A 27,487-nucleotide genomic window follows, 5' to 3' on the forward strand; every position below is an offset into this window, starting at 1 on the left:
TTGTGGAAAACAATTTATTTGGCAAATTTCTGAAGTGGACAATTTTAGTAAAACACAGGTATAAACTAAAACTAACTCATACAATGGGGTTTTGGATACAAAGTAAAGAGTTTGGTATGCCGATACCTGGCAATCACTGTTGCTTTCTCAGAAGCGCATGAATTCATAGCAAGAGCACCAATGGAAGCGCTGAAACAAAATCTCACCCAGCCAAACCACATCTTTAGTGTGGTCCTGGAAACAACTGTGTAAACACCAAGGGCCAGCATCACACACATAGTGATAGCACCTTTGTCAGTATATCCGTAGGGTGTGAGTCAAAGACCCTGGCAGATAATGGCAGCCTTTCCCTTGACTTTGCTGGGCTGTGGATGAGGCCCTAATACAATATATAGTACAGTTAGTGGGTTTCCCTGCAACCCAGGTGCCTAACTCCTAGATGGTCCTATAGAACCAGTAGTCCCAGAGAGCTCACTGGGAATTAGACAGCTTGGCACTTTTTTTGGGGAAAAAAAAATAAAAATATATATATATAAAAAATAAATCCCACTAACTGGGCTCAGAGAGATTTTTCCAGAATGGAGCTTGGACTATAACACAAGTCATCAGGTTATTCATGAGGTTCCTGGTTTCACTGTAGGACCATGAGATCAGTTAATGAAGGAGTGCAGTTACGTAGCTTCTTCTAGGGTTTCCCCCCTCCCCAATGGCTGCTGTCCATCTTTCATTTGGTCGGTGCCCAGCCTCCCTGCCCTGAATGGGAGTGTCAGCACTGAGGGATGATCCACCACGCACCTCCACCCCAGCCCTGGGAAGTCAGTGCCCCATCCCATGGCACTGGAGGCCAGAGATGCTTCCACTCAGCTTGGGTAATGCAGTCCAGCCCTCCCCCCTCAAGCATGCGAGATATGAACCAGACTTGCCAGCCATGACAACGATCCCCTCTCAAAGCTTGCTGAAGTGTTGATCATTTCACTTGAAGCACAGCATTGGGTTAGGACCATTGTGAGCTGGGCAAGTGCTCAGCTAATGTATGAAAGAAAGAAGCAAATGAACAAAAAACCCTGTATCTGAAAAGAGAATAATCAGCCTTATGAGACCAGGCTAGTCCTTAGTGGTACAAAATTCCTCACTGTGATTCTTTCTTGCCAAAAAAAAAAAAAAAAAAAGTGGGATGAGGTTGCTATTGGTGTTCTGGCAGCTTATTGCTAGGTGTGCTTGTGTTTGCCTCCTGTGGGAAGGGAGAGGCAGTCATGGGCAGGGAGGAAAGTTTGAGGCTAGCAGAGTAGAGATGCAGATGATGAAGCAGGGGGAGAAGGAAGGGAACTATGCACAGCCAGGCTGTGGCACTATGGCTATCTGCATAGACGCAAATTCCTCAGGTTGGTCAAGAATACTGTTAATTTTTTTTTTGTTTTGTTGGTTTTCATTTTTAGGCAAGACAGAAGCAGGCATGGCCTTGGCAGAAGCCCACCCAGATGCTCAGTCAACAGCTATCTTCCTGGAGACAGTTTGGTAGAAGACACCACGCAGCAGAGAGGTATAGTCAGGCACACGGAAGAGGTGGCGCTCCCCGTAGACCACATCGTAATCTGCGCTTTTCCCCGTGACCAGGACACGGATGTTGGGCTCATTGGCTTGGCTGCCCACCGCCAGCACATAGATCTCGATACCGGCCTGCTGAGCTTCCTGCACAGCCCTCTCAATGGCCCTTGCGGTGATCCCTTGAGAGTTGCCATCAGAAAACACCAGCACCCTCTTCTTTGCCCCAGCACGGGAGGACCGCTGGTAGAGCCCTGTGACGTACCGCAAAGCAGCGTTGATGTCTGTGGCGTCATTAATGAACTCCATGTTGTCGATGGCTTTGGCAATGACTGTGTAGTTGTACTGGAACTGAGCTTCCACTTTCTGCTGGTTCCTGCCACTGTACTGGACCACTGAGATGCGTACAGAGTCGTCAGCAGGTTTGCCAGCCTCCAGGAACCGCTCCGCCAGCCGCTTTACAAACTTCTTGGTGGTCTCAAAGTTCTTGCTCCCCACGCTGGTGGAGCTATCCACCAGCAGCGTGATGTCTGCCAGCCCGTTGAAGGTGACTGCAAGGGGAAAAGCCCAGGGCTCGTTAGGCTGCGTTTCTCCTCCTGCCTCTTTCATGGAAATCTGGTGAACTCACCAGCTTTCCTGCAGGCTTCCTGCCTTGTCAGACTTGGAAAATCCCCACTCTCTGGGTATTTGCTAGCTTGGTTTCCCCTACCCCAGTGCTGTCCTAGACTTGTCCCTTTACCCTTTCATACCTTCTTTTATTTGGTTTACGATAGGCTGCATTCCCATGTATCTGGCTTAGATGGTCTAGTAACTCTTGTTGCTTAAATACAGTGCTGTCCTTGCATATCTGGGGAACCACTTCACCTCCTGAGGCTGGCTTCTTTCCATAATAAGTCTGAGGATCATACATGCTTCTGACTTGGAGGTGTACCCCACTAAATTCCTCCAGGTATTCACTTTTCAAGCACCTTTCTCAAATATCCCTGCCATGGTGCTGAATTTTCCCTGTGCTCCCACCACCATATAGCAATTGATCTCATTACCTACCTCAGCTAAACCCTGTGAGGGCTAAAATCTGGCAGAACCTCCTCTCTAGGTTTGAGGCGCCACAAAAGCAACTGTCTAGGCTTTTCCCCCATGTGCTTTGGGCTGGCATGTGTGTGAGAAACCCTGTGAGTGTCTGACAAGGCTTGCTCACTTCTCCAGTCCACGACCCTCCCTGTTGTGAGAGGTGTCCAAGCTATTCATTCCCACAAACACAAAGTCCCACTTCTCCCACCACAGCATCCACAACCCCTTCCTGTGGCACGAGGAATCAATACTCACTTGGGCAGGTGTAGTCCGGACATTTCTTCTCTGTTAAGAAAATTAGGAAAAGTAACGTCATCAGCTCACCCAGGAAAACCACTTCTCCTATAGCTTCCTACAGAGCCACAGAAGGGACAAACACTCACCTCGGTCACAGCCACATTGTGCAAAGTGCTGTGCAAAGGCTATAAATGTGCACCAGAAAGCAAAGAGGTGTGTGCTTGAAAAATGCTGTGGACAGACATGTCCTGCAGCAGGAGAGTACCTGAACCCGGCTGCAAAGTGTCCTGAGACACAAGATGTCCTTCTCCCTTATTTAACTGAACCCTGAACACCAGCCATTCTCTTCCCTCAATGCCTGCTTAAGAGCATGACTGGGGAAAGCAAAGGAGGGCAGCCTGCATCCCTCACCCTTTGGCTGAGGCATTCCTCGCTACCTTCCCTATTGCCTCCAGCCACAACTTTTCACCCACCTTGGCAGACGTACGAGGTGATGTTCTGCAAGAAGGTGTCATCCAGGAGCTCGGCATAGTTGTCCCTTTGAATTGAAAGTCCTGGCCTGGTCGGTCTGCTTAAACAAGCGATGTCATTCAGGTGATCTGGATTTGGAGGGTTCCGGAAAATGTCACCTATCCCAAGGGAAACCACCTGCAGGGAAGTTAGAGTCCATCACCGGATGCATTCATCAACTTGAATGCCTGTCATTTTGTAAGAATGCTTCTAGTGACACGTGTTGCCCCTGCCCTAGCCTTGGGCAGCAAAGACATGGAGACCCCCAGAGATCCTGCACTACTCTGATGCACAGCTGCTGTGTGGCAGTTCCCTGCAGGCAGGGTGCTTCCCCTGTGCCCTTACCGGGGTGACATCGCACAGAGAGTTGAGCGGGGTAGGATCCCGCAGTGTGTCGGAGCGTCCATCAGTGATGACGATGGCAACGCGCTTGTCGGAGGTGAATCTCCGCAGCAGGTTGTCCTTGGTGAACTGCAGGGCTTCTCCAGTGTAGGTGCCTCCAGCTATCCATTTCAGGTTCTTGACTGCCCTGTAAGCACAGACACCAGTGAACCTGCAAGCCCTGCCACATGGATACTGAAGGAACCCCTGGGAACACATATCTCTGACACGCTTGCGAGACAGGACAACAACCCTGCACAGGACTTTGGGTGGAAAACTGGCAAGCTCCTTGGCTTCAGCACCATCTACCATGCCACCAACTGTTACTTTCCACTAAAGACCATTTAGCATCCTTGCAGCTGCAGAAGCTGCTGGCCTGCAGATGGAGGATGGGAGGTGAGTAGGTTTCCCTGGGTCAGTTCTCTGCATGATGCACTGAGACCCCACAGACTCACTGTTTGAGTGCCCCGATGTTGTCTATGTTGGCATCCCCCATGGCCACCAGCTCCTGCGTGTTGTCATGGCTGTACTGCACAACGCCCACACGGGATTCCCCAGCTTCAAACTGTTGGAAAAAAACAGAAGCCAGTTAGGGTCAGATACCTCAGGGGGCCCTGGAGAGCTCAGAAATCCTGCTGGTGGTTTGTACCGAACGCCTTCACAGCAGGGTCTGCCGCCTCTCCTCTGCCTTATTCCAGGCAGAAGGAGCCCCAACAGGAGTGGACGCACATGGGGACCAATTTGGTGAGTGAAACAAGACCCAAATCAAGGTTTCCTATCTCAGTGGTCTCAACACAAGACATTGGCCATGGTGGGTAGCTAGGAATAGAATTTTTTTCAAAACTTCTGTTTTCCTTCCAGCACAGTGGTTTTGCTGCCCAGCTCTAGCCTTTCTACTTGTTACCAGCTCTTTGCCAGTCAAAGGACCCACACATGCTCACACAAGTGTCCAACGGCAGGTCATTGTGGTTTTACAGCCCATGTGCTACAGATGTGTCTGGTTATACTTTAAGGAAAGACTGGATCCCAAACATCCCTTCCAAATCACAGAGGTAAACTAAATTTCCCACACACAGTGGGTTACCAGGCAAGAGTTAGGAGAGTAAGCACTTATGCCCCTCTTCAGACTGAAAGACTCACTACTGGGACAATATTGCTGTTTTGGGCTGCAAAGGTCCTTTTCAGTAGTGTGGTTAACTGGTAACCTAAACCCAAGCCTGAGGACAGACAAGGGTTCCTGGGGGGCTGGCCATCAGGGAGCTAGGGGAAGCTGCAACACACCTCATGTGTTATCTACTCCGGCCACCTGAAATGCTCATCAGGACAAGAAAGAGGCTGATAGATTGATCAGGCAAACGCTTTATGAGCCATCTGTGCTGGGACATGGAGGAAGAGTTCACAGGCACAGCAGGCAGAGTCCCTTTGCCCAGAAAGAGCGAAATGTCTTTATTTTGGGACAACAAACTGCTCTCTCTTCTCCATCACTTTATGAATCTGGGAGGAATCAGGACCCACCCCAGTTACGTACTTGAAGCTAAGCCTTGTGGAGGCTCTTTGGAGTGGAGACATCTCCCCATTTTTCTGCTTGCAGTGAAAAATAAGTGAGTGCACACAAGTGTATCCCTGGACTCAGTGGAAATCTCACCTTCACACGCTCGTCCTTGCTCAGGCGGTCAATGACTTTGATGATGAAGTCCTTGGCAATCTGGAAGTTCTGCAGGCCAATGCTCTCTGAGCTGTCCAACACGAAGAGGAGGTCCACGGGACCACAGGTGCACTCTGCAGCAAGGCACAGGAGTGGAGGGGCTTGTGTTTTCTATCTGAGCAGCTCGCTCAGAGCAGCACGTTTTGCAGGGAGGCATATCAAAGCAAGCAGCTGATGTCTGCTGTTAGTCCTGACTAGGTGGGTGCTTGTGACCTATCTACCCGCAAAGCACGGTGTAAAATAAAGCAGCAAAATAGCTGCATGGGAGACTTGAGAGTCAGTTTACTAATTTTTCCATTTGCATTTTGGTCAGCACCCCTTAAAAGACAAGTAGCATTTCCAAGCTGTGAGTACCCTTAAACCACCCAGTAATTACTCCAAAACCCATTTCCTCATAAGCCTTCTCACTTCTTCCATTCATCCAGCCCAGGAGGACAGAGGTGACACTGGTGGGCTGGAGGAGGCTGACTCAGCTTTCTAGCCTCTTTCCCATGGCTGAAGGACATCCTGTGCCCTTGGCTCTTCAAGATTTTGGACTGCAAACCCAACCCATCAGGACAGCATCAGAGGAAAAAAAGTCCCGCACATTTCTCTGCAGACCAGCACAGAATTTGTAAGGAGGACGACAGAGCTGGATCCACAGCGTGCCCTGAACTGACATCCCTTTCAATTGAAAAAAGGGTGGAGAAAATCTGCCTGCAGTTTGCTGGCACAGGGCACCTCAACAACAGTTTTGCAGTTGTAGGACCCAGCCACAGCAGCCTCTGAATCTGCGCAGCACCCCTGGAGAGAGCTTGCTGCCCGCCCCTGCCTTGCTCATGCTTGGTCCTCCCTCCCAGGCTCTCTCCACATCACCACAGCAGAAGGCAAGGAGCAGGGAAAGTGAGGGGTGCAAGCAAGGAGAAGGGTAGCAAATGTTTGCAGAGCAACTTTGCCAAGTTACACTCACCACAGCAAGCTAGAGGAGAAGGGAGAGAAAGAGAGAACGTTAAAATGCTTGACACAAGGGTTTTTCACACACTAATGCAGACTGCAGGTTTGTGTTTCTGCAAATCCAAAGACACCTGGTCTGGACAATTCAAGCTCATGGTGGTTTCCCTCCCATTTGAAATATCCAGATTTCTCCTGTTTCAGATTGTGATGCCCCGACCTGGAGCACTGCATGCAGCAGAGCTCTGTTTCTGCACATGCTAATGCATTCTTATTTAAATAAAAATAAAAGCTAATCCTGGAGGGATTAAGTAAATCACCAGAGTATGGAGCTGAAACTTGGTTCCCTAAGTACCCTGTGTCCTTCCAGCACTTAATTACTGGCCACGGGCCAGAAACCCTTTGCAACATGTGTCTACTGCTGCTCCCCATGGCAGGACACCCCAGAACAGACCTCTCTTCCCTGAGGGGGAAAGTCAGGCCCTGCTATTTAAGAAAAAAAAGGTAAAATGGTCCACACAAAGATTTTACACAACATTGCTCATATTTTCCCTGAAGGGTAATTGTGTATGTACAGAGCCACAGACACAGCAAACCAGTCTGCAGCATGCACAAGTGAAACAACAGTTGCATGACCTATTCTAGAGATCGAGCTGGAAGTCCCTGGGTCAAGAGAAGGGACAGCAACGTGCAAAAGATTTGTCTCTTTTTGATTGCTGTCCAAGCTGCTGGGAGGACCTCCCACCTCTTCCCCAGCTCATTGACATAATTCTGACTCATGGAAGGGGAGTGATGCCCATGGCATCCATATGCATGCTGCCTGGGGATGGTCTTGCTTGCTGGGGGCCAGAGAAAAAGCCGCTATCTCCTGCTCAGCAAGGAGCTGAGCAGGGCGGGAGGAGTGGTGCAGGGATACTCACAGCACATCTTCATGATTATGTCCAAGATTTCACATTCCTGAGAACAGAGGTAAAGAAACATTTGAATAACAATGAAGGCAGCTTCCTGGCTCCCAGGTGTTGCTCGCCACCCCTGCTGCTGCTTTGTACCCTCAAAGCAGGTCCTGATCTGGAAATGAGTGATGCGCAAGTGGGACACACTATAGAGGGGACTGGCTGGTGATGCATTGGCATAAAGGAAATCTGGCCAGTGAGACTCACCGGGACAGTAATGTGGGGCAGCCACCACCCAGCCCAGGAGCACGAGGCTCCCCCAGCAGTGACCCTCTCCCAAGAGCCATCATGTGGGGCAGGGGAAGCACAGACCAAGCAAGCAAGCAGCGCCCTGTTCTTGTCTCACTCACGTCTGGTCCTGGAGGTCCCACAGGTCCTGGTGGTCCCTGTCAAAGAGAAGTATGGAAAGCAGTTACAAGAGCAGCCAGTCCTATCTGCGGTGTACTCTGCCAATACCTTGCTAAGCAATGCAGAGTCTGGAAAAGTCTCTTGGCTTCCCAGTTGCTGGCCCCTGCACTGGTCTTTGAGCAAGTACATCTCCTTGCTTACATGATGCTCTGGGTCTGCACAGGGGTGGGGGAAAGAAGACCCACTTCCACATGTGCCATGCCCACCGAGGTGGGAAGGCAAGCTCTTGCTGTAGGCATTGAGCACACACACCTTGTGTGACATGGCTTGGCATTATCTCCACAGCACCCAGGGGATAGATGGATGGATGGATGGATACCATTTGCTTGGAAGATGCCTCTCCTGTAGCCTCCAGGCCAACGTAAGGCAACACAAGCAAGTGACGACTCAACACGAACTGAAACGCTTTCAGGTTCAGGATGGCCACTCCAAAATGCTGCTTGCCCTTACTGAGCCTGATCATACGAGAATGCTTTGCTCATGGAAAAAGCACAAGTGCCTGTATTTTCTGCCCTGATTTGGAATGAGTGTGATTTCAGAGACCTGGCGTACCAGGCTGCAGCAGCGGGTTTTCAAACTGCCTTGCTCCTGCTGTGAGCAGGGCCAAGCACAGCAAGTGTGTGTCAAGCCCTGCTGTTGGGAGCTCTGTCAGCCCGGCACACTGCGCTCATCAGTGCAAACCCTGCCAGGGTCCTTACTTACTGGGCGGCCTTCAGGTCCCCTGTGGCCCTTCGCTCCTTTGATGCCCCTGGGGCCAGGGGTTGGATTCTGGAATGAAAACAAAAACAAAATCCACAAATCTGTGTCTGTCAGGATGCAGCACCTTCCTCTCCAGATGTCTGCTGAGCCCTGCTGAACTACAAAAATATTATCCCAGATTGCTGTACCCAACCAAACGGGTGAGGACTTGGGAGGGTCGGGATGGACACTGGGAAAATCTCCCTCCACAGAACAGTGGTGCAGCACAGGTGCAACCATTGGTGCTATCCAGAAGCACAGAAAACCGTGCAGAGATGATATCCACCTCAACCTAACAGATCTGGAGGTTTGCCAGCCATAAGCTGTAGGACACAAAATGAACATCTGGAGAGGAGGGCTCACCTTGCCATCAGACACTGCTCAGCGGCAAAGGGCGCCTGCAGACTTACAAAGTCTGATGGGCTCTGACCCACAGGCAAGGTAGTGTTAGAGGCCCAGCCCAAAGCTCCTGCACTGTGTTCACAGAGAAAGATGACTCAGCTTTGTACAGATTACTCACATCATTGCCAGGGTCTCCAGCTTCTCCTTCATCACCTTTAGGACCGACGTAGCCTTTCGTTCCCTGAAAAATAGTACAGAAGAGACTCCTGCATGCTTTTGTTAGCGTGGTGAAGCTGGTACTGGCATGCAGTGACCTTGTGAAAGCTGGCTTGGGAGGTGGGTGAAGAGCAGCATATAGGCTCCCTAGCATCAAATTGCAGTGCTGTTGGGGAAGAGAGCTTCTTAGGTGGCTTTCACTGCTATAGAACCATCCATGTTCCCCTGGCTGGCACTCCCAACCCCAAATTCTGGCTCTGGGGTTGCATCAGAGAGCACTCAGCCCAGGCTGATGCCCTTGGGTGTTACTACCAGTGCATCAAGGCAGGACACTTCCTCCAGAAGCACTCACTGCAGGGAGAGGTGGGCAGAAGAAAAAGAGAGCTTTGGAGGAGCAGGCTGCTTCAGGGAGCCCATTTTGCCATGCAGCTGATGGAGAGGCTCTAGGAGCCAAACCACCGGCCAGGGCAATTTCTGTTGGGTGTACAAGGAAGCAGCACACTTACATTAATGCCAGGGTCACCTCTGTCTCCTGGTCGCCCCTGAGGATGAAGGAAAGGAAGCTTGTTAGGTCGGACAAGCAGAAATAATGGTCTTAGTCTTTCAAAGCAGCACAGAAAACTTACCGGAGCGCCTGGAAATCCAATTGTGCCATTCCCAGGAGGGCCATCCTCCCCCTGGAAAGGGAGAAATATGTGAGATATTGAAAAGCAGACCCCTTAGATAGCACAGCAGCAGGATCCTGCCCTCTTTGGACAGTTTATCTCCACAGCAAAATGTCTGTGCAAAAAATATGCAACTGGTGGGTTGGGCACAGGTACAGGCAAGTTAAAAGGCCATCTTGCTTGTGTGTGACCTCCATAGCCACTGAGAGGATAGTGACACTGTCCCACTTGGAGACTGGGGATATGGTCACAGGCTGGGAACAGACTGGGAAGTATCAGGTCTCTGTTGCTGGAAAGTACATCCCAAACCATGGCTCATTGAGCCTGCAGATGTGATGCATATTCAAAAGCAGGCTGCTTGCAGATTTTCCCAGCATCTCAGCTGTGTATGACTGCAATTTCTTTTCTCCCCAAGTTGGATCATGCTCTGTGGAACCAGCCTATTGTACATCCTTTCCACATGGCATGCAATCCCCCCAGACAAATACCACTCACCCTTTCTCCCATCAGGCCAGGGTCTCCAGGCAGCCCAGGTGCTCCAGGCAACCCCTTTGGGCCCTGGAAGGAGCAGAAGAAGCAGTCAAGCATTACACACCATTCCTTGATCTGGGAAGATGATGCCTTCTGAGGCAACCAGCTACCATCACGAGCCCATCATGGAAGGTGTTTTGCTTATACAAGAGCAATGCACAGCCCACAGCTGGGCTTGGGATTCAGCTTGCTCCCTGCCCTGGGGATCAAATCTGCTGGCAGATTCAGGTGGCTGCCCTTGGAGAGCAGCTCCCCCGGCTTCTGTGATGGGAAGCCGTGTGGCTTGTGGTGCGGCTATACCCTCTCCACAAAATGGCCTCTGGGACGTGGGGAAAAAGGCAACCACAGCCTTAAGGACCCATGAAAAACGCCTCGATGTGTCTGCTGGGAAGCTAGCACCTGAGTTTCTACCTACAACAGGTTTCCAAGATCCGAGGGATTTGGGGACAGCCCTAACGGGCAGCATCTCCCGGTCGTCCCTTCGTTCCCTCCCCCCAGAAGGCGCGGTGATGAAGCAGCACTGACCTCATTGCCGCGGGGGCCGTCATCTCCCCTGTAGCCCTTGGGTCCTGGGGGTCCAGCCTCGCCCTAGGGAAACACAAAGAGCTCTCACAACAGGGATTTTCCCTTGGTGCTGCTCCTGCCCTGAAGGGCAGGTCCCTTCATTTCGTGATGTGGTGGGTGGGGGGCATCCGCCTCGTGACTCGCACCCACCAGTGAGTCACCTCCGCCTCGGCCAGCCTCACAAGAAAGGACCTATTGATGGGGGTGGTGGTGGTGGTGTTAAGGCAGGTGGGGAGATGCTTCAGGAGCTGTGCTTGGCTCCTCCGTGCCCCCTGCCTGCACAGGCTGCAGCTCTCCATGCTTCCTTACACCTTGCTTTCTCTGCAAAACCCCATCGGAGGCAGCCCTGGCCAGATTCCTGGTGAGCACGAGCCAAAACAAGAAGCTTTCTGGGCCAAGGCGTGACACTGCAGGCATGGGTTGAACACCATGTGCTTTCAGTGGCAGCCGGGCTGTGGGAGGGAGCAGCTTCTGAGCAGAGCTTCCAAGGCCCTAAAAGCCACCCCCTCCTCCACACCTCAGTCCAGTAACAGAGAACCTGGTGCGAAAGAGGACCAAGGAGGCAGGAATGATGCTTTCTAGCAGCAAAGCACAGCTGGGTTGCACAGCGTCATCTCAGTGGCTGTGACAGAGGTGTCCCCGGGGCAGAAATGGTCCTTGGTGGAGCATGTCCCCCTGAAGGTGACACAGACCTCCCTCCACAGAAGCCCTCCCCACGGCTTGGGGCTCGGACACGTCTGGGTTGCAGCCGGGCTGGCGGAGGCCCTTTCATGGCTTCGGGGAGTTTCTGTCCTCAGGAGGCTGCAGAGCCCTGGCCGCGTGTGCTGGAACAGACCGAAGCTGTCACTCTGCCACATCCCATCTGGGCAGCGGCCGCTCGCTCCGTCAGCTGCAGGGCTGGCCAGAGACAGGCGGAGACAAAAGAGGAGGTGGGAGGACATTTTTTTACTCCAAGAGCTCCAACAGATGTCCAAGAGAGCCCTTCCACCTTCCGCTTGGTGCCAACAGCCCTTTGCAGGGTTTACTTGACAGGAGGTTGGTAGTAATGGTGAGTGACGATTGGGTAATGATGCTGTTGCCCATGGGTCCAAATGCTTGAGCAAGGCAGCATCTCACACGGAGCTGGGTGTGCAACCAGCCCCCAGGCAATGGAGATGACAGAGGTAAGCAGAGATCAAGCCATGGTGGGAGACAGCGATGGCTTTGCAATTGGCCCCTCCAGCATTGCTGCTGCAGGCAGTGGACATGCCAGTTCGAGACTCCCAACCTCTGAAATGTTTCCTGTGACAAGACACATGACTGCAGTCTCCTGGCAGGTGGAAGGCAGCACTCGCTCAATGGTACCTGGGCTTCAGCATCGCAGCGGTGTGTGCCCAAGAGCTTCCTCCATGTTTTCAGTGCATCAGCAGCACCTCTGAGCTTTTTGGGAGCTGCCTCAGTGTGGTGGCTCAGCCTAGTCCAGCTTTGCAGCTGCTCTCTCACTACCTGAAAGCTGAGGAAGCTGAAATCCCCTCCTGCTGTCATCTCTGCTCCTCTTCGCACAACAGCGGCTGGGAGAAGCTGGTGCCAAACATTCATGCACCCTTCTTCCAAGGAAAGGTGTACGTGTGGGTGCAGAGGACTTAAAATTACACAGTGCAGTGCAGAGCATTAAACCGCTCAAAGGCATGTGACCTTATTTTTACACAAAAGCCCAAAAGAGAGAAAGCTGGGAAGGAGGGACGAGAACTCATGATCATTCACATCAGCCAAAGCTGGATCCACAGCACCCTTGGCTCATGCTGGCTGTACATGTCCTCACTGTAGCACACAGTGCAACTCCCTCATGGCCTTGGAGGCGTTTATGAAGATGCAGGCTTTTGGGTCAGGAAATCTTTAGCAGCTCCCTGTCTACTACCTTTCTGGGTGCAACAAGAACCGCAGGAGGGATGGGCACCATGGCTAGGAAGAGAGAGGGACCAACAAACCTGCCCACAAGGATCAGGGAAAGAGTGTGCTGACCCTTAGCTTCTCTTGGACAGAAAGAGGATGAAAGGGAGTCACAGGTTAGCGGGAGCCCTTTCTCCTTGCCAAGAGAAATATGCTCCAACAGCCAGAGCTTGCAGATAACATGGCTTGAAAAACACTCGTGTTTGCCAAAGTCCTACTCTTGCCCAAGCCCAATTATGCACTTATTTTTAATTTGGCCAAGCAAAAGCATTCTTCCTCAGCTTACGGAAAAAACGTCCTTGCTTTGCAACTGCTTTTGAAATCTCCCTGGAGCGGTGGAGGCACTGGGGCTGTCTCTGGTCTGGGGAGGCATTGGAGCTCCTTCTGTAATGCTTCCTGCTCTGACAAGGATTTGACTCAAGTTCGGTGCTGGGAAAGGAAAACTGGTGTCCCACAGGCTCAGTGACATCAGGGAGACCGTTCTTTCTCCTTTCTCCTCCTCCTCCTCCCCACCAGTGAAGGCTGTCTGGAGGCAGGATCTATCCCAGCCTGCCTCCCTACCATGCTTGTACAGCTTAAGCTCCCAGGCTTCCATCAAATCTCCACCTTAACTGTGTCTGCTTCTGTGCAGTCCTTCTCCTGCCTTGAAACCAGAATGAGTCTCTACCACACAGAGAGCAGCTCCAGTCCTTCCTCCTTCACTGGTGTCAGCCTGCAGCACCAGTCCATTACACGCACACATCCAAAGAGCTGCCTTCCTACCAGGGCCACCTCCCAAAATGATACCTCTCACTGCGGCAGTGCCTAACAAGCTGGATGCTGCCTGATGCTCTTTGGCTGTGGCAGGAGCTCAGCTCAGCTACAGACAGTAGGATCTGGACAATCCTCCTGTGTGAATCTGGTGCTCTTCACTCACATGAGATAGGCTCGAGGGAAGCCCCTCTCCAGGCAAGCACAACCCTGGCACAAGCATGCCCTCTCCCCAGACTGCGGTGTGGTGTAAGTCTGCCGTGGGGGTCACCCATGCTGGGGATAACGTGAAGACAACAGTGGGCCCCTTCATGGCTGTCCTGCACTCCAGATCTCCTTCAGGGCTCTTCAACACTTGGTTGACCATAACGGGAGGTCAAAAGCTGTCTCATCTTTATCCGCACGCTGGTCTCCATGCTTCACCCCTTGTGGAAGTCCTGCTCCACCAGTGTGGGAATGTTACATTTATCTCAATACTTCCCTGTATCTTGGGCTCCATCAAAACTCTGATGGTATGGGTAGGAGGGGAGTTGTCCCACAGAGCTCTGTCAAAGGATGATGTCAAAGCATACTTGCTTAGGTACAAAGACCTTATTGGCCATTGCAATCAGTGCTATTGCCACGGAGGATTAACCCAGCAACACCTTCAGACCCAGAGTTATCAGCTGGGAGTTGGGTATGTCTTTGGGAAGAAAGAACCTTCAGTTGTACAGGGGACAGAAGCCTTCCTCAGGCTGGCGGGAGCCAGCTCTGCTCTCCAGAAAGCCCATGGATTCTGAAATCTGTTCCTTGAGGCACATAAGGACAAGCAGACCCCAGAGCAGGAGGGCCAGACCTTGCTGCAAGCAGACTTGAGGAACGCCGGCTTTGGGACAGACTGTCTCTGCAGATGCCAAGGGTGTCAGGGACACTGCTGGGGCCCCGTCAGGCTATCCTCACTGACACAAGATGTCTCATTGATTCCCTTGACCGAGGTGAGCACAGTCTGGCCCCAGGCCTGAACATTTTGTGCGTTGCTGCGGCTTGCACTTGCCGGTTTCCAAATCTGTCAGACATGTTGACATCTGTTTCCATGGGATTGGGAAATGTTGTGGAGGTTGCTCTGTCCATAGCCCAGCAGCCAAGTCTCCATTTTTTTAGCCCTGTTCATATACTGGGTTCTCCTAGAAACCCCTGCCCCTCTTCACCAGCTTTGCTACCTGGCCTGGAAGGTGCTGAAAACTTGTCCCAGGATGCTGTAGCAGCAATTAAGCCCCCTACTCCACTCTCCTCGCTGCCCAAACCACTTCCACCTGGGATCCAGAAGGTTAATCCAAGCCCTTACCTGGTCGCCAGGTGGTCCGAGGGGTCCTTCCCGCCCTTGGTCACCAGGTGGTCCAGGCTCTCCCTGAAAATGCACACAGAGGGCATGAGAAACTCAAAGAGGGACAGTTGTAGGGTGCAAAGGGCCCTGCATGCAGTGAGGAGCAGTGATGCAACACTGTTAGTACATGCTGGATAGAAATGCAGTCATCCAAACAGGGAGGTTTTTGAGGCAGATGCAGGAGCTGGGTAGGAAACTGCCAGAGGTATGGAGAGAGAAAGATGGGCTAGCATGGCCACCTTGAAGCCAAGAAGATAGCCCTAAGAGGAAGACCTTCTGAAGGATGGGAATGCTTGCTTCTGGGTGACATGTTTCAGCCCATTCTGTGCCAGAAAAGCAAATGCCTGGAGAGATCCATCTTGCAAGGCCTCTGCAGATACACAGACCTGGCCCTGGCCCCAAAACCATGTAGTGGCTTTTCCCAGCCACACTCTGCAACCATGGCTGCTTTTCTAGAGCAGCTCCTGCCTTGGGCAGTCTGCATGGAGAGGAGCTGCTGTCCCCATGCATGGGCAGAGACTCCAGGCTAGCAGCTTCCTTCCTCTACCCCCTCTTCCTCCAGGCTGATGTCCCTGTGGAGCTAAGGGGATTTCCAAGGGAATGAGGCGGTGGCTGGGGAGGGATGTCCTCACCTCTCACTGCTGATGCTCTCCCCTCTCCTTTGCTAACACTCAGTACCCTGAGATGCGTTAGGGCTATTTGCAGAGAACTGACAGCCCAGGAGAGCCTGGAAAACCTGAGTCTGGGTGTTCTTGCACCCCAACAAGTCCAATAGGAAATGCCCAAGGGCTGGACCCGTCTCAGTTCCACTTTCACTTAACCAATGTGGAAAGGAACAGCCTTCCACCGGTCCAGCAGAGCTGCGGCCCAACAGGACAGTGTGTCTGCCAGAGCCGGGCTGGCTCCGGGGCCCCTTCCCCACCTAGATGCACAGCCAGGAGCGAGCGAGCAAGCCAGGGAGGCAAAAGGAGAATCAGAAGGCATGGCTACCCGTCCCTGCAGCCCAAGGGCTTGCTGCAAGTTCCTGGAAATTCAGAACAAAGCTTTCCCCACTGCGAGGTGGAGCATTACCTCTTACAGGGCTGCATGACAGCTAAGCACAGAACTTTGCACCTTACAGCTAAGCCACCCCTGAGATCAGCCAGCACCAAGTGCTGCAAGACAAGTATCTTTGCACAAGGTGCTGCTCTGCCTGCAGCCCTGGGACATGAGGCCAGGCAGCTCCCAGCCTGTGGGGAAGGAAGGCTTTCAGAACCTTCCTGTCAGTCACACCTGACAAAACTTTGAGGAAAGCGACTGAAAGCTTGGTGTCCTAAAGCTGTTGTTTGCAAGCTAGAAGCTTCCAGATGCCCAAGCCAAACAGTAAATATAAAACACAACTTCCAAAGGGCCCCGAGTGCTGGTGGAGACGTTTCTGGCAAGGTTACGCAGCCTTGTGCTTGGACTAAAACTTGGAAGGAAGCAGCCCATCGTCTGCTGAACAATTTAACTCCAGGACACTGGCACGCCTTCATCTCCTGCACGCATCTGCCCCGCACACCACGTGCAGCGGCGCTGCCACTCCCCGAGCGGTAAACAGGGAGGAGGAGGCTGCCAGCAGCCCCCTGCCAGAGCTGCCCCCTCCCCAGGGTGGACCTCTGTCCCCTGCTCCAAGCTGGTGGTGGGTACTGGCTGTCCTTGCTGCAGGGACAAGGGAAGTCGGGTGTGCCGGGACACAGCTGGCCACCCGCTGAGATGCTGCTGCTGGACGCCCCAGCTCCCACCACCCCCACCCTGAGCAGCAGCACCCTCGTCCCTCCTTGGCGTGCGTGGCATCTCTGCCTCTAGCCACATGTTTGTCCTGGCCTGCCGAGGGCTCCTGCCTGTCCCTTCCATGCTCACACTCGGTGACTCACCCCCGGCAGGCAGGAAAAATACTTTCCTCGTGACTCCCACCAGAAAGGGGAGGGAAGGGTGTTCCCCCCCCCCGTCCACACCCACACATGCTGCCCTGCCACTAATGGCACCTGTGCCCTCCTTCCTGAGCCACCGGTACCCCATGCAGCCCCCAGGCACCCGCAGGAGGACACCTTGCCTCTTTGCTCTCCATCAGCTGGTTTTGCAGCTGCGAGGCAGGGGCTGACCCATCTCTGCCTGCTCTTGGCTTGCTGGGCATGGTCTCCTCTGGGTTTTGGCTGTTTGGTGGATAGCTGCTAGCATAAAGGGATGATTGCTGGGGGACAACAGCAGGCCCTACCTGGACTAGCCGGTAAAGGCACTGAGCTTGCCTGCTGGCCCACAGGCTGATGAAATTAGCCACTGGGCACCTATTTCCAGCCCCTGGCTGCCAAGCATGACCCTGTTTGCAAGCAGATGCTGAAAGCCAACCCATGGATGCAGTTACCGGCTCTCCTCTTGGCCCGCGGTCACCTGGCGAGCCTGGGGGGCCTCCTTCTCCATTGCTGCCCTGCAAGGAGATGGTGGGAACACAAAATCAGGACCTGCTCCCAGCAGCAGCAAAGCCCTCCCTCATTGCCCACCTCTGAGCAGACTCACCCCTAGCCCTCCTCCTCCTCCTCCTCTTCTGCATGGGTACCATCCCCTGCCCATGCCCCACCGGTGCGGTGCCCTCACTTACCCGTTCTCCAGCAGGACCGTCTGGGCCTGGAGCACCCTGCGGAACAAAAACAGGGGTGGTCAGGCGGTGGTGATGGCCGCCAAGCATGCACGGGCGACATCATGGGCACAGGCAGAGGACTCACCTCATCACCCATCTCTCCTGCCGGTCCAGGCTCACCCTGGTTTCCAGGTGCGCCCTGGGTGAGCAAGCCACAGAGGTGCAAACGAGACAAGTCAGCAGGTTTCGGAGCAAAGCCCGGCACACTTGCAGAGCCTTGGACAAGCTCAGCTTTGAAGCCAAGGCTGGCACAGAGGACCTCTCCCTCTCACAGAGGGCAGAGGACACTCACACATGGGCACTTCACCCACCTTCTCTCCAGGGCTGCCAGGAATCCCCTGTCGGCCAGGTTTTCCGTCGTCCCCAGGTTCCCCCTTCACAAGGACACAAGGCACTGTCAAGATTACATCCAGCACCCAGCGGTGGATTTCAGCTTCCACGGTGCAAAGGCCGTCTGGAGCCCTGGTGCACCTCGAGTCCCTTTCTGGGCTGTAGGTCTCTTCCCTTGGAACTCCCCATACCCCGCAGATCCTCCCCCACTCCGAGCCACTTTTTCACAGCAGACCCCCAATATCTCAGGGATGCTCGTGCCAGGCTTGTGGGCACCTGCTAACCTTGGGCACACTGGGAGTCATATCAGCCAGATCTTACTGTGGGTGGCAGACAGCGTCCTCTACCATAGGCTTGCCCCCAAGTGGTGCAAGAAGGCCAGTGATGGGTCAATCGCCACTTCTCCCTCTGGCAGGAGTGGGGTCCCAGCACCCCTCCTTCCACATGAGGCTGGGCAGAGTTATTTACCTTTCCTCCCTTGGGCCCGTAAGCACCGGGATCTCCCTTCGGTCCAGGTGGGCCTTGAGCTCCCTGTTGAAAATAAAGGCAGCATCACTGAAAACCAAGACAGCATCACTGTCTGTGGGAAATTGGGCATGGACTGAGCATCCCAGCAGCCTGGCCTGCAGCTCCCCAGCGAGATGGACAGGAGGGACACAGGGATGGCATGGTACTCTTGCACCATGGAGCCATGCAAGCAGCTCTGTGGCCACATTGCTGAAACACTGCAAAACTGAGCGTGCTTTTGCAACTCAGAGGTAAATGGCAGAAAAGGTGGTTGTTGGACTGCTGTGGCTGGACCACAGTGATACTGGTGCTGCCATGGATGTCTCATCCTGGGAGCAGGGAAAAAAGCATGGAAATTTGAGAAATGCAATGTTAGAATAATGTTTCCCAGAGCCCTCCAAAATCTCCAACATTTTCTAGGTGGCTGGTCACAGCAGGCTGAAATAATTGATTAATCCTGGTCTTGCCTATGTGGCACTGGGCTCTTCTTTGCCGAGTTCTCTGTGCTGAACAGCCTCCAGCCAAATGCTCCCCCAGCGCACAGCTTCCCAGGCAACCCTACGCAATGGGGGACAGCTTCCAGGCAAGGACAAGGCAGACTGCCCCGGGGACACTCCCAAGGTGCCATGCCTGGGATGAGCATTGCATGTCTAGAGGCATATTTCCAAGTATGGCAACCCCCTCCCCTACAGGTCCCCTTCTTGGGGGGCTCCCTGTTTCCATGGACCACCACGGCAGACCTGCTGCATTGGTTCATTAGCACACAAGGAGCATCCACAGGGTACATACATCAAATCCAGGTGAGCCTTTGCAGCCAGGTAACCCGGGGTATCCAGCTTCACCCTGTCAGACAGACAAAGCAGGGGTTTCCATGAGCAGTGCCCATGGAAAGACCCCATCTACCATCCTAGAGCTCTGAAAGGGACATGCCAGCCCTGTCCCTGGCCGGCAGGTGGACAGCCCTGCAGGGAGGGAACCCCACTGCCCCATGTGGGACACTGGCTTTGTTCCCAGACCCCACAGTGGTTTTGGAGGGGCAAAAGCCAGGGTCCTCAGACTAAGCAAAGTGCTCTGGAACAGAGATTTACCTTCATGCCATCGATGCCATCAATTCCACGCCTGCCCTTCTCACCCTGAAACAGAGAATAGGGACCATGAAGAAGTGATTTCCAAAGACCCTTCTGCCCCCAGGCATCAACCAGAAAGAATAAATGGTGCAAAAGCAGAGGCTGACCTTGGCTCCTTTGGCTCCTCTTGAGCCCTGCAAAGGGAAGGAGAAAGGTGTTAGGCCCCTGTGCAGAGCAGATCCATCCCCCCGCCATGCTGTGGTCCCCACGCTAACTCAGTCTGAGGGTGCAGGCATTCGCTGTGCCCTCGCACACTGCTGGTCTCTCCTGTTCCGCCTGGCTGTTCCCACTGCACAGTGCTTGCCTGGTCCCCAAGACCGTGTCAGCTGCAAATGGGCTGCTCCCATCAGATCCCCAGTCCTGGCATAGGCGGTGCTGGCAGGAGGGACGGATGCGTGGACGTGGGCATGTACCAGACCCCAACGCTGTGCAGCTGCAGGGGCAGCCCAGGCTAACCAAGCAGGGGGGGACAGAGACACCGTCCCCCTCCCATCATGTCCTTGCTGTCCTCACCTTTTCTCCTCGACTTCCTTTGTCACCCTGGAGATGAAAGGAGAGAGAAAAACGGGAAAATGAAAACACTTGCAGCACAAATCCTGTGGCCCATCTAGGAAGCATGCCCGTGACCCTGCAGCCCCACATACCTTCATTCCTTGGTAGCCAACAGGTCCCATGTCCCCTGGCCTGCCCTAGAGTACAGAAACATGGTGTTACGGAGGCAGATACTGTCACCATCAGGGGGTGCCATGGGGCAGTTTCTGCCCAGGCTCTTGGGCCCCAGCCGCCATATTCTCCCACAGGAGGCTCTCCCATAACTCCACTCCTTTGTTTGCCCAGTCTGGGAGCACAGGATCATTGTGGAGGGCAGAGGGGATCTGCCTTCACCTCCACCACCTCCAGCCCTTCCTGGGGGTGGGGAAAACTGGATGCTTGAGGATGTATCATCTGGGATGAACGGGAAGGGCAGAAAACCCTTGGGAAGAAAAAAATCTGTGCGTGCATGACATAGGGTTTCCAAATTGGGAATGCACAAGCTGAGTAACTGCACACTCACGTGTGTGGGAGAAATACACCTCCCAAAAATAAATGTACCTAGTAAAAAAAGGGGAGGAGAATGGAAATAGTTTCCTCATGCTATTAGTTTCTTATTTACCAAAGGTTTCCCTGTAACACTACGGTGCTTGTCATGTCAGAGGACACAGGAGGGAGCCCAGAATCCACCCCTGGGCTGGCACACATGAGTCAGAGATGTGTCCTCCAGGAGGAATGGCTATTTTGGGTGAGGAACAAGGAAGCCTTGTAGCAACAGAGGAGGGGGCCACCCCACTGCCCGCCAGGAGCCACTGCTCTGCAGGGTGGCTGCAGAGGGGGACAGCTGGCTGCGACCACACTGAGTACCCCATGGAAATAGGGTGATGCAGGGGCAAGGGCTGGTGAGGATGCGCCTGAGAGGTCTGGCCAGAAGTGGCCAAAAAATACCCCTGTGCAGAGTCACCAGGGATGGTCCTTTACTTACTGGCTCTCCAGCCTCTCCCTTCTGGCCAGGAAGACCGGGCTTGCCTCTTTCTCCCTGCAATACAGGACAGAAATAAAGTTAGCTCATCATCCCCAGGAACAGAATAACACCCTGTTGAAAGGAGGGCTGGGAAGATGGTAGCAGCAATGCTCCATGGATTGGGGAAGCAGATGATGCTGGCTGCACGGGAGCATGGTGTGGGTCCTCATCCACCTCTCCATGGGGCAGCAGTGGGGTGCCAAGGACCTGTGCCCCACCAGTCTCTGAGCATCCCCAGTGAGTCTGTTCCACCACCCTGGTCCCACAGCATGGCCAGTCCCTCACCTCATTGCCCGGGTCGCCGGGAGGTCCGGGGGGCCCTCGGGGAGGCTGTGGGAGAGAGGTCTGGGTTAGACCAGTGACTGAGGCAGAGCCTGGGGCCACGGGGATGTGAGGGAAGGGGGTCTCAAAAGTGCAACTCACCTGGCACTCGAAGGAGCAGCACTGCCCAGAAAGAAGGAGAAAACAGCATTAGAGGCAGTGGGCAGCACCAGCGCCAGGCTGCACCCTGCTCGGGAGGAGCTCCCCAGGCTGGCAGGGGCCAGGCAGGGGTTGCCTACAGGACAGGGCTGTGGCACCGAGCCCCTGCTTGGCTGGGGGTGACCCACAGGGGACGGCTCAGGCACAGGATCGGGAGGCAGTGGGGCTCCAGGGGACACTCACCGATTGCTCCGTGTTAACTTTCTGCAAGATAAGAAGGCAAAGAGAAGGGCGTTGAGAGGGACGGGTGAGCCTGGGGAGGGGGTGGGCTGCGGAGGGGGCAGGCTGCACTCACAATCATGTCGATGATGGTGTTGATGGTTTCCTCCACGTCGAGCTCCCGGGTTGGCTTCAGGCTGGTGGCAGTGAAGTTGCGGCGGTAGGCATGATCTGTGGCGATGATGTTGAGCCGCTGGTCCTAGGGTTGGGGGGTGGGGAGGGCAGAGTGAGACCTGTGGGCACTGGTGCAGGACCCATCCCCAGAGACCACCCTGAGGACCTACATCCTCCCTCCAGGGAGGGGCTCTGAGGGGCACTCAGAGCCTTCTTCGCCGTGCTGGAGGTCCCATGGTCCCACTCAGGACCCCTGCAGGGAACATCCCTGCTGCATGGTCCCTACCAGGTGGTTAGGGGAGATGGCGACAGAGAACACTTTGATCCCCAAATGTTTGGCTTCATTGGCAGCATCGTCCAGGCCTCCACAGGGCTCCTTGTACCCTTCCAAGGGGTGTCCATCGGTCACCACAATCAGGTATTTATTCTCCTTGTGATGGGAGCCACTGCAAGGATTTAAACACAGGATTTAATGTTGCAAGGATTTAACAGATTTAGCTGGAGAGAAGTGGTGTGGGCACCTCTGGACATTTACCCGGGCAGTGCTCCAGCCTTTGGTCAGGGCATGCCTCATCCCAGTAAAGCTGGAGCACTAGCAACCTGCCACTTCCATACCTATTTCATGCCCAGGTGACCTTCTCTCCCACCCCAGGGACAGGTCTGCACAATGCACAGGGACCTCCTAATCCAGAAGCTCCCAACCTTCATCCACCACAGCCATACCACCAGCATCACCCCCTCCACCCACCCTGGCCCCACTGTCTTACCTGATGAGCAGCTCCTCAATGCCCCGCTTTATGGCACAGTCAGTGTAGGTGCCCTTCCCGATGTAGTTCACGTCCGAGACACGGTTCTTCAGCTCATTCCGGCCGCTGGGCATCGGGGTGAGGCTCTTGATGAGCACAACCTCATCGCTGTAGTGCAGTGCCCCAGCGTTCCACACCAGGTTGCGGTCGCAGCGGTAGTACCTGCACAGACACACGAGGACACGTGCTCTCAGCACCTTCGTCCACACTCTGCCACCACCTCCACTTCACTTGCACTGGCCTGCCATGCAAAATGCAAATCCTCTGCCAAACGTTGCAGGGCTTTGCAAGGGCTTCCTGCTTTCTTGCAAGGCTGGGGCATGCTTCACATGCAAAGCCCAGCCATGGGAGCAGGGCAGTTTGTTCAGCAGGTGGAATGCCAAAAGGGTGCAGTTGATGGGCATCCGCAAGGGTCAGACAGTTTGGCAGAGGCTTCCTGAAGAGGTACCAGGCTGCAGTGGCTGGAGCAGAGCAGGAAATGCTGAGCCAGACAGCCAGGTGCATGTATGCAAGGCAGGTACCCACCGAAACACCCCACACAGAACTGCAGTGAGTTTTCCACTGCTGGATGTGTTAAAATCAGAGGGATGTCTCCCTCTGAAGGATGCTCTGACTCAGAGACGGATGAGTGTGTGTGTTGAAGGCCTGTCTTGTGCACTGACACAGCCTGCACCTGTGACTCCCTGGGACAGAGGCATCACAACTACCTGTGCTTTGGTCAGCGCCCCAAAAAGGGTCTTTTCAGCATGCCGGGGCCAATCCCAAAGGGATGGGGTTGCACAGCTCCCTCACTTCCCCAGGCTCATCTTCTCTCTGCCCATTAGAACCATTCCCAAAGCCATCTGAGCATTGCCCACTGCTGTCCCCTCCACCCCACCACTGCCAGTCGCCTCACCATCACCCGTGCTGACCATGCCACGCACACTGCGGGTGCCTGGCAGCACGGCATGCACGGTGGCAGCTTACAGAGCCAGAGCAGGTAGAGAGTGGCAGAGTGAGCATACAGGTGTTTGGGGTGGGCTCAGAAGGTCCATCTGTCTGTCTGCATGCAGCAAGGGCTCTGGACAAAGCCCAGAGCCTTGCTCAGGAGAGACTCATGCTGCATTGATGGAGGCCTGGCAGATTGTTCTCAGGCATGAGGCTCCTGGACACTCAATGCCTTGTAAGGTAGCTCTCCTGCCTGGGCAATGGGTAGGCAAGCTGCTAACCCCCTCCCGCCTGTCTTGAGACAGGAACCTTGTCCCTCCAGCTCATGTAGCACTGGGACATCCCCACGGTGCCCCTCTGGGCACCAGCACACATCTCCCACTGTCCCAAGGACCAGGATCCACGTGGCTCCAGGACATGTGGTACTCCCGTGCATCCCTGGATCTCCTGCCAGCAGGCGAGCCATGGCCTTTGCCTGCAGTCCTTCCCCGCATCATGCCCCTAGGGGATCTGGGAGCTTTGGTGCTCCTGGGCATCGCTGGGTGAAAGCCAGCATCAGACCTGGGTTGGTGGCTGCAAGGGTGGGTGAGGAGGAGACAGATAAAGGCCTGGGCAGTGGCATGGATAAAAGGCACTCCACAGGGGCCCCCAAAGCTAGGTTCAATGCTGCAGGGTATCCTGGGGGATGCCAGTTGCAAGGGAGGGTTTGCTCTGCAGGGTGCCCATGAGTGCTGGGTTTAACATCAGAGGTGCCCTGCTGCCACCCAAGCACCTGGGTGTTCTTGGGCCTGAGCAGCTGGTGGTATGGGGATCAGCATCGCTTCGGCATTACAGAATAACCCCCTGGGCAGCCGGAGGTGGTGAGGCTGGGGTGCCACGTTTGCTGCTCCAGGAAGCCCTTGCTTTCTCGAGGGTGGGTGCAGGCAGCCCTACTAGAGGCATGCTGCTGCCCTCAGAGGGGACGGAGCAGAAACGGGTCAGCCGTGGACTGGGAGAGGGAGGAGATGCTCCCACCCCCCTCCCTGGTATCCCTCCTTTCTTCCTCTGCCTCCTCTGACAGGCATGCAGGGCAATCTCAGCATCCCACCTGGCACCAGGCTCCATCCCTAACGCAGCCTGGACAGAACCCTGGAAGATGTACCTGTTTGTCAGCTTATCAATGAATCGGTTGGTGAAATCTTTCACTTGGGCAACCAGGTCCCCGAAGGGCTTCACCCTCAGGGCGACACTCTCCGAGGTGTCCAGGACGAAGAACAGGTCCACGGGGCAGTCTGGGAAGAAGCGGAGAGGCAGGAGTCGGCAGCGGCCCTGCCACATCGCCTCCCCAGCCTGGGGTCCCCGTGCCGCCCACCCGCCCGTCTGCAGCCCAGCTCCCCTCCTCGCAGGGTCCCAGGGTCTGCACGAAGGGGACCGCTGTCACATCCTAACCCCAGGCGCAACACACAAGCACAAGCATGGGGGAGTTTGCTCATTTCTGTTTTGGCATTAAGGGTAAGCTGGATCGAGCACATATTTAGAAAACGTCAGTCTGTGGCATTTAACAGCTTCCTATACATTTTTTTCCATTTACATTAGAAGACTATCTTTGCAAGACCAATGCTAGTTATTATACAAAATAACATGCAGCTGCAGCAACCACTTAAAAAAATAGAACTAAGACATGATAACAATTAACACAATGAAAAATTAATGATTTTCTGACACACCCGGGCACAAATATCATTGCAGAGGAGAACAAAGGCACCTTAATAGCCAGTGCCAAAATCAAAATCTTTTAGAAAGCTAAACTGGTATCAGCTGTTATCCCCCCATACTGCATCCCAGTGCTACTGGTAACACCTGACAAGACAGAGCCAAGGAGAAAGAGCCAAAACAAAGCATTAAAAGTGGGTACGTCTTGCAGAGCCTCTCTAATCCTACATCACTCTCCTCGGCAAACACAACTCTTCCCCGAAACGTCCCGACAAAGCTAAGGCTGCGTGCGGCAGCGGAGGCATCCGCCCGGGAGGGAAACAGCAGCCAGACTTCTCTGCTGATCCCGGGAAGGAAAAACACCCTGGGAAGCAACCCAGGCTTACCTTCTGCATTTGCGACCCGGGTGATTTCTGGGCGCTGGGCCCACAAGCCCCCCCACAGGAAGCCGGCCGGGAGCAGCAAAGTGAATAGAAAGTCTCGCAGCCTCATTTTGCTTGGTTCAGATTACCATTGAGCTGGATCAAAGAAAAAAAGCAGGGAAGGAGAACCCAGCAGCTGAGAGAGGCCGTGGTCCGGAGGCAGGAGTCGCTGAAGATATTTTTTTACCACTTTCCCCTTGGTTTCCGTGGGAGGAAGAGCAGGCAGAAGGGTAAGGGTGAGGAGGAGACTTCTCCAGCCTGAGGACGGAGGGAGGGATCAGGGGCTGTCAGCTGTGAGTCAGAAATGAATGAGGCATTTCTCCTTACCCTCTTTCTTTACCTGCGATGGTGCCCTGACCACCGGCACCTGGGATCTCTGCAAGTCTCATGCAGGGAGCCCTGGCATGGTCAGTGCCCAGTATCAGCATCCCCCTCGGGGGTCAGCCCGCTCTGTGGGGCAGGGGGGCTCGGGGCATTTGCCAGACTGCTCCCTCCCAGCTCCTGGGCCAAGAAAGCTGGAGCAAAGGGACAGGCATTTCCATCGCGTCCCCACCTGCATAAGAGCTGGCCTTTGTTGTTCTGCTAACCAGGGGAGTCCCCACCACAGGGCAGAGCTGGAGCTGTCCCATGGCCACCCAAGGATGGGGGCACCATGGAGGCACCACATTTTTGGAGAAGCACCTTCCTCCCTAACTTTCAGGGCTTTCTACTCAACCCAATCAGGAACCTGAGGGACAAGCGGAGAAAAACCCCACAGGGACTCTCACAGACTGGGAATGACCCCCCTGGGCCATGCTCAGGGCAGGGAGCGGGGATGGGGTCAAAGCTGTCAAGCCCAGGAAGTAGAAGCAGGAGTGCAAGTCCTTAGGGATGCCTGGAGATGAGCATCTTCCCATCCTGTAGGATGGCAGGAGAGTCTGAGGACCTGCAGCAGTGGGGAGCTGGACTCCCCCAGCAAGGCCCCCCAGGGTATTGTAGACCATCCACTCTCCATGGCCAGCACTGGAGACGAGTCCCATGCTGCTGAACTCAGACCCAGAAGCGATACTGCCAAACCCCTCATCACAGTGGGAGCATTAATTGCTATTGGGGAGAAAGACAAAATGCCTGGGTGCTGATCCTGCTACAGCCGCAGCTGTAACCTGCTCCCAAAAGTACAGGAGGGGACCAAAAGCTGTCATTAAATAGCAAATCAAAGGGTTGTCCAGCACAGCTCCAAAGGGCAAAGAGTTGACAGCACAAACCCAGGCAGCAGAAATGGTTCACACACAAGCTGCTTGCATGAAGGGAGCAGGAGACCTGCTGCGCTGCTTCATGGGGCCACGCAGGGCTGGCTGCCACCTCCATCACCCTATCTTTCACCCACAACTACTCTGACAGCAACTTTGTGTGAATGATCAGGAGAAAACCTCATAGGTTTGGCTGTAGGAAGTTGTCTTTAAGTTGAGACAACTAAAAAAAAAAAAAAAAAAGCTGTAGCTCCACTAATGACAAATTACATCAGTGGAGGAGCCTGTCCACACTATTGAGGCAGGTGCATCAAATAATGACTCTTTGGATAAACAACATCCAAAGTCAGTGGAAAAAAACACAGACTGTGCTGAACTGAAACCTCATAAACCCAACAGCACAACAGGCGCTCTCCTTCATGCCAACACAAATTCAGGTGCATCTGTGGAAGCTGATGTTAAAACAAAGGAAAGAGGAGAAACTGGTGGTCTCAAAGAGGGGCAGGACTGCTGCTGGGCACCCCTGCCCCCACAGCTCCTCTAGGGCTTTGGAGAGCCTCAGGGTGCCATGTGCTTCAGCTGAGGGGC

The 27,487-nt window shown here is 54.2% G+C and overlaps 1 protein-coding gene across 1 annotated transcript; it reads right to left on the reverse strand.

Moving 5' to 3' along the window:
- COL6A1 (collagen type VI alpha 1 chain) lies at window positions 1–25,933 on the reverse strand. The gene is made up of 35 exons (XM_075027802.1): window positions 25,635–25,933; window positions 24,698–24,827; window positions 22,591–22,791; window positions 22,110–22,269; window positions 21,786–21,908; window positions 21,674–21,694; window positions 21,434–21,454; window positions 21,296–21,340; window positions 20,972–21,025; window positions 20,100–20,144; window positions 19,969–19,995; window positions 19,563–19,589; window positions 19,417–19,461; window positions 19,118–19,171; window positions 18,290–18,352; window positions 17,803–17,865; window positions 17,577–17,630; window positions 17,453–17,488; window positions 17,219–17,281; window positions 14,797–14,859; window positions 10,755–10,817; window positions 10,194–10,256; window positions 9,660–9,710; window positions 9,540–9,575; window positions 8,996–9,058; window positions 8,440–8,505; window positions 7,680–7,715; window positions 7,297–7,333; window positions 6,396–6,404; window positions 5,387–5,520; window positions 4,197–4,306; window positions 3,706–3,889; window positions 3,324–3,498; window positions 2,869–2,898; window positions 1–2,093 (listed from the first exon to the last, which is right to left on the reverse strand). The coding sequence occupies exons 1-35, from the start codon at window positions 25,738–25,740 to the stop codon at window positions 1,483–1,485; spliced, it is 3,069 nt and encodes a 1,022-aa protein (XP_074883903.1). The 5' UTR covers window positions 25,741–25,933; the 3' UTR covers window positions 1–1,482.
- Window positions 25,934–27,487: the final 1,554 nt, after the last annotated feature.

Source organism: Buteo buteo, chromosome 5 (genome assembly GCF_964188355.1).
Source record: "Buteo buteo chromosome 5, bButBut1.hap1.1, whole genome shotgun sequence".
Lineage (NCBI taxonomy): Eukaryota > Metazoa > Chordata > Aves > Accipitriformes > Accipitridae > Buteo > Buteo buteo.

Bases quoted from the DNA above. Each gene is read 5' to 3' on its own strand.
- COL6A1 (XM_075027802.1), bottom strand. From the start codon at position 25,740: ATGAGGCTGCGAGACTTTCTATTCACTTTGCTGCTCCCGGCCGGCTTC. The intron at 22,792-24,697 runs GTACATCTTCCA...GTGTCTGTGCAG, and splicing joins ATTGATAAGCTGACAAACAG to GTACTACCGCTGCGACCGCA. The intron at 21,455-21,673 runs GTGAGTGTCCCC...CTTTCTGGGCAG, and splicing joins AAGTTAACACGGAGCAATCG to TGCTGCTCCTTCGAGTGCCA.